This window comes from Scleropages formosus, chromosome 6 (assembly GCF_900964775.1).
Source record: "Scleropages formosus chromosome 6, fSclFor1.1, whole genome shotgun sequence".
NCBI lineage: Eukaryota > Metazoa > Chordata > Actinopteri > Osteoglossiformes > Osteoglossidae > Scleropages > Scleropages formosus.
In genome coordinates this window covers 17,084,536-17,096,371 of record NC_041811.1, presented here as the reverse complement: position 1 = coordinate 17,096,371, position 11,836 = coordinate 17,084,536, and the positions used below count along the sequence as shown (strand labels likewise).

The window sequence follows — 11,836 nt, the reverse complement described above, 5'->3', positions numbered from 1 at the left end:
GTCCCGTCGTTCAGTTAACGCGTTTGCGAATCGCTAGGCTTGCTCACCAAAGACTTTGCTGGAACTTTTACACCGATGGTCGAAACGCATTACTTACATGTACAGTATTTATATATCGCAGCTCCCCGGCGTATTTACTTCAAAGAAGCAACCGTGCTACTCGATTCATTCCTTGTTAAAGGCACTAGCTTGTCCTTCACGAATTGCTGTAGCGGAAGCATTTGGCCCCGAGGTGTATTGTGGGAATTGTAGGCGACAGCCGTGTGACTACCAGCCATGGCGGACGCCTTCGGAGACGAGCTGTTCAGCGTGTTTGAAGACGAACAAGCAAGTTCAAGTAAACGGAAAAAGCTCACCCCGGGACAGAAGACAGGGTATGATTATTGTTATATCTGCTATTCGTTCCGTGCGTTTACATTATGTTTTAAGGAGCTGTGTGTAGGCGGCGGCCGGTTCTCGCCGCTAGCTGTGCGATGCTAACTTACGACGTAGCCGGGTTACCTGTGTGTGAGTGACTGAGAAATAACGTTGTCCTTTGCTCTGTGCCAAGTTAAAATGTTCTTACATTTTGTTTTAAACGGTTTCGACTTTCGCAGGGACACATTTAGTGCGGTTAGTTATGGTCACAAATTAAAAAAAATAAATAAACAGAACCACGTGTGTGACAGTGTGAACGAGGCGCTAGTCACTAGTGTGAGGCTGAGAGGAAAACGCACGAATGTCGAACCGAATCATGTGTGTTGAATGAACTATGAAGCAGAAAGACTCGGCTGCACTGCTGGTCTCTTCTTTCCCGCTATATTGAGGGTCGCTCTACCAGCCAAAGCTGGGCGCTGTAGTAGCATTAGTTAGTATTATCATATGCAGTTATGAAGGAATCATTTTCATTGAGTTACACTGGGTTTCAGCTGTAAGTGGTATCTATTTCTCCCTTTCTCTTCTCTTCTTGTTCTAGTTATAATATTTGATTAAATCATGTGTGATGATGACATTGATTAACATCATCAACCTATTTTATTTCCTCAATAGGGTTTTAACAAGTACATAGCATTTCAGAAGACAAGAGGTTAATTTAAACTGTATCTACAGGTTATTAACAATGAGACGTTTACTTGTGATTTATTGATGGTTTTCCAGGTAAGGATTTTGTGTATGAAAGAATCAATCGGACCCCATTTTGTCGTTGCAATTCACATTATTATTGTTCATTAGAATTAATATACAGGTTTTTCCACTTCATTCAGTTTAGTATATTTACATTCCACATTTATCCTGCGCAAATATGGACATTTTACTTTTTTTTGCACATATGACTGCACAGTGCCACAGCAAGTAGTGCTGCAGCTTCATGGCACCCGGGTTGTGCGACAGAACATGGGTTCGATACCTGCTGTGTGGCATTGGCATCTCCCTGTATCTCTGTGGGTTTCTTCCGGATGCTCTGGTTTCCTCCCACAGTCAAAAGACATGCAGTTCAGGTGGACTGGTGACACGAAATTGCCCATAGTGTGTGTGGGGCTACCCTGCAGTTGAATGATGTCTCATCCAGGGTACAGCTCACCCTCACCTTCTGCCCAAAATTTCTGGGACAGGCTTCGGATCACCACGACCCTGCTCAGGACAAAATTAGATGACTATATGACTGTGTTAATGGCTAAGGGAAGACTACAGTGTCATTTTAGATATTACAAGAGTGTGGTTGTAATAGTTATGTATTTTTTGTTCTAGTAAAGGAAATCATGGTCCGGATAAAGCGGAAAACAGCTCCACCGCTCAGGGAAAGAGAGAATTCGAAAATGATGGTGATGATGTCATTTTCGGAAAGAAGCCGAAGATCGAAACGCCATCTGCAGAAGAGCTAAAGTAAGGAACGGGTCTCAATAAAAGCATGGCATTTATAAAACTTTACTAATTTAGGGAGGGAGTTACATCTATTTTTCTCACAAGGTCATTATTACCAAGATAAGAGGTGAAACTAACACAGAAGGGTGCATGGAGGTCAAGAACTTAATGCAGAATGAGCCAAAGTGTAACTGCAAGTAAAGCTGCACATTTATGTGAGTCTCTGGTTTGGGGGATGTGTTGGTGTAGCAGGCAGCAATGGTGTCTCACAGTATTTAGTCTGTGTGATTGGAGTTTAGTGCAGTGTATCTCTGGGGGGCACAGTGGCACAGTGGGTTGGACCGAGTCCTGCTCTCCAGTGGGTCTGGGGTTCGAGTCCTGCTTGGGATGCCTTGCAATGGATTGGCGTCCCATCCTGGGTGTGTCCCCTCCCTCTCCAGCCTTACGCCCTGTGTTGCCGGGTAGGCTCCGTCTCCCCGCGACCCCGAATGGGACAAGCGGTTCAGACGATGTGTGCGCGTGCAGTGTATCTAGCACCCTAAGTCACCTTGGATATAGGTGTAAACTACCTAATATTCACTGTCTGTCACTTTAAGGAAAAGCACTTGCTAAATGAATAAACGTAAATCTCTCGTGCTGTTCAACTGTTGGGAGGCATGCGAAATCCAAATTCAGTCTTTGTAGATGCAAAGAAATGCCTCGTATGCCAGAGCAGGGTATTAAATGCAAATTGTTGTGAAGTCAGATTCTTGTCTTTCGAATACGCGTATTTTTGAGAATGACAGTACTAATTTAGTTTTGTATGTGTTTTCAAAGTACTCGCTGTATTTTGTGCTCTTCTAAGGCCCCCTTGATGGAAGCGTCTGCTGAATGATTGCTTTGTTTTATGCAAAATACCTAAACAGTAGGCATGATATTTAAGGAATATTAGTGCTGACTTGTGAGGATGTAAATGTTTTCAGCCTTGCAGAGCTCATGCCTCAAGTGAAGGTGGAACAGGTGGAGACTGTGGAAGGCTGCACCCATGAGGTAAGGCCGCTCAGTGCAAAGTGGTGATTTTAAGTCCAGTCCTCTCTGAAAGGATCTCTGACTTGGTGTTCGCCTCTCGGTCAGGTCGCCCTGCCAGCCAGTGAAAACTACACACCACTGAAGCCTCGAGTGGGAAAAGCAGCAAAGGTACAGCAGTCTTTTTTTATTTTCTATTTTTTTTTTTTTTAATATGCTGTCTATGATCCATCCAATTTCAATAACTGCTCGTCCTGAGCAAGGTCGCGGTGCAGGGTCTATCAGCGTTTTTCCATTTACTAGTCTTGGAAGGCAGTGTTTGTAATGTACATTTGACCATGTGGAGATGTGCTCAGTGTTTTTAAATGGTTGTGTTGCAGTTCTCAATGTCATATTTGGTATTTAATCCTCTGTTTTTACTTGTCGAGTAATTTCCCAGCGTGGTAAAAATGTCCCCGTGTCTTTGTGCTTCTTCCTGTAGGAGTATCCCTTCATTCTGGACCCCTTTCAGCGAGAAGCCATTCTGTGCATTGACAATAACCAGTCTGTCCTAGTTTCTGCTCACACCTCTGCGGGAAAGACTGTGTGTGCAGAGTGAGTATTTTATAGGTTACCATGGTTTTTTGTGTAATTTCTCAAGACATTTACATCTGTAGTATGCTAACCAAAGTATATTAAGGAAATGGAATGCTTTGCTCTTGTACCAAAACTAGTGACAACATGAAGAGCTTATTTTGTGAGTAAAAGGTGTTGCAGGTTTCAGATGATTCCTGCTGCTATTCTCTTCTGTAAGGTGAATAATACGAATTGCTACATTCCTGAATTTAAATCTTCGTGCCGCTAAGAATATAATAGTTGGTGATTAGTAATCAAAGTATTTTGCCCTCTGATCATGTCACAGGAATTCCTGTAGTCTCAAACTGAGGGTTTTAGGCTGAAGCGTTCACCAGCGTGCTGCGATTGTACACTGGGCCCTTGACTTACAAACACAACATTTGGGACTGGAAGTCTGTTTTAATTCCAGTTGTTTTTAAGTCCAAAGTCACTTTTGTCACTAAGTTACAATTAATAAAAGCTTAATACAAATTTCCCTCCTTTTAGTTTGTTCTGTAAAAACCTCAGATAAAGCTATGGTTGTTATAAATTAAACAGAAATAGCTTGCAGCACTTGTTGTTTTAATATCTTTTAATATTAAATTTGAGCTACATTAAAACTAGTTTAAAAGAATTGAAGATAAAATGCATTGTTTCTTCAAACTGTGCTGACTGTTGACTGATTTATTGGATAAAATGTGCAATGCTCATGATCCTGTTGTCGATCTTTAATGCTCGGGAACACGGGACACAAGTTGTAAACGCTGTGGTAGCGAGTTGAATAGTGTCTCACTCCTACTCTGAAGTTTGAGAACACAGGTTTGCAAATAAGATGCATTTAAAAGTAAAGTGATAAAATGGGGAAGTGAATTGTTTGAAAGTATATGACTTGGATGTTTGCAATGCAAGGAGCCAGTGTAGTAGAAGCTTCTTTTGCATGCAGGTATGCCATTGCCCTGGCTCTGCGAGAGAAGCAGCGAGTGATTTTCACCAGCCCCATCAAAGCCCTGAGCAATCAGAAATACCGAGAGATGTACGAGGAGTTCCAGGATGTGGGTCTAATGACAGGTGATGTGACCATCAACCCCACAGCCTCCTGCTTGGTCATGACCACTGAGGTAAGCGTCATCCTGCTGTTATCTTCATATCATCCATATTATGTTTTTCTCTTATTGGAAAGAGCTGTTTTGGGTTATTAATTATGTCATGAATCTGTGGTGTGTGTTTTATACTCTATGTCAACATGGTGCCATTTAGAAAGATACTTTTTGAAATGTCTAGCTGTGTAAAAGTTGCCTTTTTAGATATTTGAGGTACTGGTAACACTTGTCAAGGGTCATTAGCTGTTCTTTGTACGTTATCATTTTGCTAATCCGAATTTGTGCCTGTGTTCATTGTTTTGACTGTAGATTTTAAGGAGCATGCTGTATAGAGGCTCTGAGGTGATGAGGGAGGTGGCCTGGGTAATCTTTGATGAGATCCATTACATGAGGGATTCAGGTATGGCTGGCAGTCCTACAGTAATTAGATAAAAGGTCAGTAGTGTAAAGGTGTGTGTGTGTGTGTGTGTGTGTGTGTGTGTGTTGCAGACTCTGCCATATCCTTGTCAGGCAAGAGTGTCGTCTTGCAGCTTTATTATGGTTTGTGTAAAGCATCAGCAGTGTTGTGCTTTTGTGAAAAGCTTTTCGGAGCATCAGTCGATCTATAGACGAAATTCAGTTGGCATGAGACTACACACACAAAATTATCTGGAACCGCTTGTCCCAAGTGGGGCTGCAGCGAACCAGAGCCTCACTCAGCAACACAGGGCGCAAGGACGGATGGGGATGGGACACACACCCCCAGGATGGGACACCAGTCCGTCGCAAGGCACCCCAAACGGGACTTGAACCCTAGACCAACCGGAGAGCAGGCGCAGGCCAAGCCCGCTGTGCCGCCCAGCATTAGATCAATATTTAAATTTACATTTAATCAAAAGAAGACCATGTTTAAGATGAGTTTTAATATGATTAGCTGAATCATGGTGAGGTGACTGCATTAAGTAGAAATTTCCCACTCTTCCTATTTTTCTCTGTGTGTATGTTAGCTGCATATTTAATATCCACTCAATTTGTGTGAGATATTTACTTACTTGTGATGTGTTCTGGGTCTTATTTCTACAGAACGTGGTGTTGTTTGGGAGGAAACCATCATCCTGCTTCCTGATAATGTGCATTATGTCTTCCTTTCTGCCACCATTCCCAACGCAAGGCAGTTCGCTGAGTGGATCTGTCACCTTCACAAGCAGGTGTGCTTCTAGTCTCCTCAAAGTGAGACTGGATGGGTCTTTTTGGTGCACAGCAAGCAATGTCTCTGGCCATGGCTTTGAGGTATTTAATCCTCAGCGGTATGAATTTTCAATAAAGTCTTTACTCAAAACGACTTGAAGATTTCCAGCTCTGCAAGTGGGTAATGTGTTAAACGGATGCGATGGAAACCATGTTCTTAATTACGGATAAAACACCGCTGTGCAGTACGCTTCAGAACCATTTCGGTTAATAAGTTGGTGTCCAAGGGAATTCCATCACAGCTGTGAAATGAAGATTAAGTCCTTTGACCGTTTTAAATCTTTTACCTTCACAGCCGTGTCATGTGGTATACACGGACTACCGCCCAACTCCGCTGCAGCACTACATCTTTCCAGCGGGTGGCGATGGACTTCATCTTGTGGTGGATGAAAATGTGAGTAATGTAGCTGCACTGCTTGCTTAGTGTACCTTCAAGAAAAGAAAACAAATACAGCACTAAAGGATCCTGTACTGTGTTCTTTTAAAAAACGATATTCTAATTTTTAATATGTTGTCCATGCAGTGTGTATTGTGTGTTGTATCAGACAAACTTTCCTTTCATTACAGCGCAGTAGCTATATGTAAAGTTCTTGATGTCTTGTGCAGTGCTCTTTCGTTTACTCTTAGTTGTTACGTCTTTTTGGATAACAGCATTTGCTAAATGAATTAACGTAAATGCGTTGGCTGTCATGATACTTTGTGAAAAACCATATGCATATATTTTCAAGCTATTGTTGACTTGCTTGCCTTGTTTTTGCTAGAAATTAAATGTTTTATTTCCCTGCCATATGGTCCTTAGTGTTATGCTCAGTAAACTTGAACATGTATTTTCTTTTTGTCCTCAGTTAGTATTCTTTATTTAAAGATTACAAAATCTTTCGAAGCTTACCAAGTGCCATAATTTTCCATTAAAACGGGAAAAATGCAGCTCCTCATTGCCCAGCAGGCTTCCTGTAACTTAACTTTGCTATATCTTCTGTGCTGTTTGCTCTTTGGCAAGGACTTGGAAGTTGGCTTGGAATCATGAGAAGAATCATCTACTCCAGGCTTTGTCTTGCCAGTTTTTCATTCATGTATCCAAATAACACTGGTTTCTTCTTATAAGTTTATATAATGTTATGGAAGCTCTTGGACTGGTTGTGGACAGCCTTCAGGGGGAAATTATTTTTATCTGATATTGTTCCTCATACACTTGTCATGGGTTTCCCATTAAACATGCTTGTTTTGGGAGTTTGCTTGGTCTGATTTACAGCCATTCTCTTGCTTTTTTGTGGTCTCAGGGAGACTTCAGAGAAGACAACTTCAACACGGCAATGCAGGTGCTGCGAGATGCTGGGGATTCAGGCAGCAGCGGTGGAAAGTGGGACCCCAAAGGCCGGAAAGGGGGCACCAAAGGTGATTGTCTCTGCCTCTCTGCTGACCCTGTGACCTGTTGGCCAAGTGATCCCTCCTAATCTATTTAGCACCCTGTCCTTTTTAATGATTTAAACCAGTTCTCTGTGCACTCAGGATCTTAATTCTCCTATCCAGGTGTCAAGACTCACTTAATTTCCATAACCACTGTTTCATTGTCACCCTCCCCCATCCTCCGTGAGAGGAATCGCCTGCTTTGCGAGCTACTTGAGGTCAGCTTTGCGCAGTTGGTAACCATGTATGCTGTTTCCACAGGTCCATCCAACGTTTTCAAGATTGTGAAGATGATTATGGAAAGAAACTTTCAGCCTGTCATTATTTTCAGCTTCAGTAAGAAGGAGTGCGAGGCATATGCCATACAGGTGGCCAAGCTGGATTTCAATTCAGGTGCGTGAAATCAGTCTGTCATTGCAGTTACTTCATATTACCCTCAGAGTGCACACTGTCATCCAGGCACATTCCAGATACCACAAGCACTGGAGTGCAAGAGCATGCTCCAGACAGTGGGCTCCCTCTATGTTACTCTGGGTTGAATGCAACCCACGGAGTCGCGAATTCTTATGGGCAGCACATTGCATAAGCAGTGTCGCGCAAACTTGGAGCCCCTTGCGGTGAGGAACAGCTCCTTGGAGCAAAAGTACTCTTTGTAACTGTCGCTTTGGATTGCGATAATGGTCATCCAGGGACAAGGGTTCAATGCTGTGTTCCAATTAAAGTAGCATTTTGAGAGAAACCGGTAGTTGGGGGGGAAACAATGATGTTAAAAATAGACACCCCGGGAGTCTTCCCCTTTTATTTTTAGTGATTGACAAAGAAGCAGCTCCAAGCTGGAACACTTCCGACCGTAATTGCGCGTTAAGGAACACGTAGGTTTGACTGGTTTTACATTGTTTTGAAAATGCTTTGCCCTCACTTTGCTAAATATGGGCTGTAAAACTAATTACTATTTCTCTGTGAAATATGGTCCTGGGAAAAAAGGTTCTGGCACTTTGCACAATTTTTTTAACCAGCTGCTTTACGTAAATCTCTAAATATAATTTGTTTTATCAACATTTTAATTGAATTCTGCCTGCATTTATCTGTTGTTTGACCGTTACATCTGTTTAGTAATGAAATAAATATTTAAATACAGGCTGTAATATGAAACCAGTTAGAAATGCTGCTTGCCTGGAGATTCCCCCCCCCCCCCCCCCCCACTAAAGTAAATAAATTTCTTGTAGACAGATCCAGAATGACTCAATCTGTTCTCAGTTTGTGCTTCTCTGGAGATGTTCGTTCTTTCATTCGTTCTTTTTCACTCTTTTTCTCACTTTTTTCATTCATTCATTCATTCATTCATTCATTCATTCATTCTCTTCACTGACATTTTTCTGAAAAGTGTTTTGCCCTGCAATATTTGTATATATTCTGCTGACAATTTACAAATTTATGCAGCTGGGTAATTTCTTTTTTTTCTGGAGAAATTCAGGGTCAGTACTTTACACCTTGGTATGACAGTGGAAATTCAAACCCAGTCTTTTAAGTGCAAGGCGGTGGCAGCTCTAACCACTGTGCCACCTGCTGTCTTATATAGAACATAGGCTGGTTTCTCACTCGGCTGTTGGTGATTTGTTCTTGCGCTGGTCTTATGCAGGTTTCTAACCCTGGGAAGGTTAAAGATGGAGAACTCGTAATTTAAGTTCTGGTTATTGGACACTAAAATCCAATGACTAATGGACAGAGTGGACGCTTCTCCATTCTTACGGCGCGTCCTTGTACTTTAACTCCCACCACTGTTGTTTACACGGTCATAGGATATCTGTACAACAAACAGCGTAGAGAAGATTCCTTTTCCCTGTTCTCCTTTTGGACCTTCAGACCCTTTGCACGCAACTGAGGTGGGGGGCAGGGATGGGAGTGTGTTGGGCAGCCGAGCGATGGGATGACGTAACGCTCCTCCGGATCTGTCCGGCACAGACACTTTGCTCGCATTGTCAGGTTGCGTTTACTGGGCTTTTGGGAACTCGTGTTGTGGAGAGGGATTTTCAGGAGACATTGTTCATGCAAAGACATTTATTTTTCTTCCGGATTCCAGTTTAGGAACCACGCACAGCCTTGCGTTATGTGTGGCAATGATCTGAGTCTCCATTCGCTTCTTTTGAAAGTGAGAACCTGCTCTCGTGCTCATGTTCCTTGTTGGATGCCGTGGCCGAGACACTTTTGAATATGGAAATAATTGCAAGCTACCAGGTCTACTTTTCGCAAATTGGTCCCAGTGCAGTGTTCCTGGGTATCATAAACGGCACCATGCGTACTTTTCTATTTGCCTAGATCCCAGCAGATCCACATATATTAAGACTGAACACTGAGCTCCCTGAGGTCTGTTGAGGTCTGTGCAGTGTGTCTTGCTGTAGGAGTGCAGGGCTGCCTGCGTGCTGGAGGCAGCCAGGAGAGCAGAGCAGGGTCCCGAGGAGGATTAGCTGGCAGAACAACGAGCACAGACGTGTGCAGATCTCAGGCCTGCTGCATGGAAGGGGGGGGTGCGGTTAGTTGCCATGACTTTTGAAGGTTTATGTGTCAGCTTTTTGATCAGACGCTGTCTTTTCACAAGTGTGGTTCACTTTGTCCTCTTTGTGCACGTTTGCAGGCTCTGTTTAAAGGGGATTGTAAGGAAAGTAAATAAACGTTTTTCTAAGAACTGATTACGTGCTTGCAAAGTGAAGCTACTTTCAGTAATTTTCTATTTATATATCCAGACAATTTTTACTAGAGGAATTGAGCAATTTGCTTAAGGATGCTGTGACAGGAGTAGGGATTTGAATTCGCAGCTTCCAGTTTCAAGGCAACTGCTCTTAACACTATGCTACCTGCATTTTTCTGGGTTTATCTGCTACTGCTAAGACACTGCAGAATTGCACAAGACACACAGTTATTTGCATAAGCAGCAGTAGTTTAAAATTAAGGCTTAATTGCAGATTAGACCTTTCGCTGTTGATCAAGCCCTTGTTCTCTTTGTAAAGGAGACTTTAACCTACGCCAGCTGCGGAACTTTCTTTTCTTTTGTTGATGTCATTGGAGTATTGTTTGAGCCTCTGCCCAAGATTTCTGATGTCTCAAGTGCTGTACTGAAATATATCATTCATATTAAAAATGTATGCAGTTCAGTATAGGGATGAGTCATCCCCGACTCCAAATGAATCAATGTACATCCGGGAAACGGCAGGTTGCCCTTAATTGAAATTGATTCGTTATGGGTCTTTGTGTTTTATGGGTTTCCTGTAATGAGTCAGTCGACACATTTGTGAGCTCCTTTGTGTTGTGTTGTACTTGTAGATGAAGAGAAGAAGCTTGTGGAAGAAGTGTTCAACAATGCCATTGACTGCTTGTCGGACGAAGACAAAAAACTTCCACAGGTAAGTGCTGCAAGTTTGTGCACAAGAGTTTACTGGCATTCCTAGTAGTCATATTGTCAGTTCTTGCGTGTCAGTGTGTTGGGCCTGTATATTTTGATATTCCTATAGAACCCTTTACTCATAATCTTCCTTTAACTCTACAGAAATTTAACTTTCTAAATACCGACAAGATCAGAGTTATTTTGAAATTTTTAAAAAATTGTATTTAGTCTCAGACCTTAAGTTGTATAAGTGCTAATTTGTTTCTCATTTATATTTACTTTAAAGCTGGTATCCTGATCTAGCATAGACTTGGCTTTTAACAAATGAAGTCAGTGTAGGTTTAGTAAAACCATTTAGCTAACTTGTCAGCTGACTGCATGATAAACACGCAGTTTACGGGAAGCAGCCAGCATGGAAATGCGGTAATATAAATATCTGCAACGTGGCATATGTTTATTAAGGGGTCAAACAGGCCCTCCAGGCTTTGCTGCTTCTGATCAAAATGATGATCAAATAAGAAGTGAACGTGCTTGGCCAGCAACATGCCTTAGGATTTCAGTCACCCCCAACTCCTTCCAGAATTAATGAAGCATTGTGCATCACGCTAGAACCGCTTTGCATCACCGCAGTATGGTTTTCAGGTTGAGTGGGTGCAGTGTTTTCTTCTTTGGCTGCCTTGCTGATTAGGAGGAGTTCCCCATCTGTTTATTTCCTTTGTGAATATGTCCTGCATTTTTTTCCTCCTCCTATGTTACATATAGTAAAACGCAACACTGCATAAAATCTTCAGATGGCACTCTGCCGTTCAGGAGAGAGCGGAACGGGTAAACGGGGGCACCTTGCTTGTTTAGGGAGACAAGCTGGCCGTTTGAAGTGAACAAGGAGCGTTTTCCGCATGCTCCCCTAAGCTCACCCCTGCGCCTTCCATTACGCTTCGTGTCATTTATTAACATGCACACGCTGTTCTTTTGGCTCTTTGATATATTGTTGTCTGTTTATGGTTTTTGACGGACTTGTGGGCATCTGCTGCTTAGGTAGGGTCGTTACAAAAGAACAGCGCAGGATACGTCTCCACATGAAAGCTTGCAATTAAATTTAAGTTTTTATTGCAGTGTTAGAAGTAGATGCGTGTTTCTCTCTCATTGCAGTGGAGTAAAATACACTGAGAAAGGGCCAGTGTAAACATATACAGAAAATATTTGTGCTTCAGCATACTTTAATTCCTGTTGTTCTCTGGTAGGTGTTTATGTGAATTTCATTTCCTGGTTCTTGTAATATATG

At 42.4% G+C, this 11,836-nt stretch overlaps 1 protein-coding gene across 1 annotated transcript in view; it reads left to right on the top strand.

The window, feature by feature from the left end:
- Positions 1–205: 205 nt before the first annotated feature.
- mtrex (Mtr4 exosome RNA helicase) overlaps positions 206–11,836 on the top strand; it is a 29,667-nt gene continuing 18,036 nt past the window's right edge. The window contains exons 1-12 of the mRNA XM_018736756.1: positions 206–374; positions 1,729–1,863; positions 2,805–2,871; positions 2,956–3,018; positions 3,329–3,441; positions 4,385–4,559; positions 4,851–4,941; positions 5,604–5,728; positions 6,064–6,162; positions 7,049–7,163; positions 7,437–7,568; positions 10,494–10,573. Coding sequence (XP_018592272.1) covers positions 277–374; positions 1,729–1,863; positions 2,805–2,871; positions 2,956–3,018; positions 3,329–3,441; positions 4,385–4,559; positions 4,851–4,941; positions 5,604–5,728; positions 6,064–6,162; positions 7,049–7,163; positions 7,437–7,568; positions 10,494–10,573 — 1,293 coding nt within the window. The 5' untranslated portion in view covers positions 206–276. The remainder of the gene's footprint in view (positions 375–1,728; positions 1,864–2,804; positions 2,872–2,955; positions 3,019–3,328; positions 3,442–4,384; positions 4,560–4,850; positions 4,942–5,603; positions 5,729–6,063; positions 6,163–7,048; positions 7,164–7,436; positions 7,569–10,493; positions 10,574–11,836) is intronic.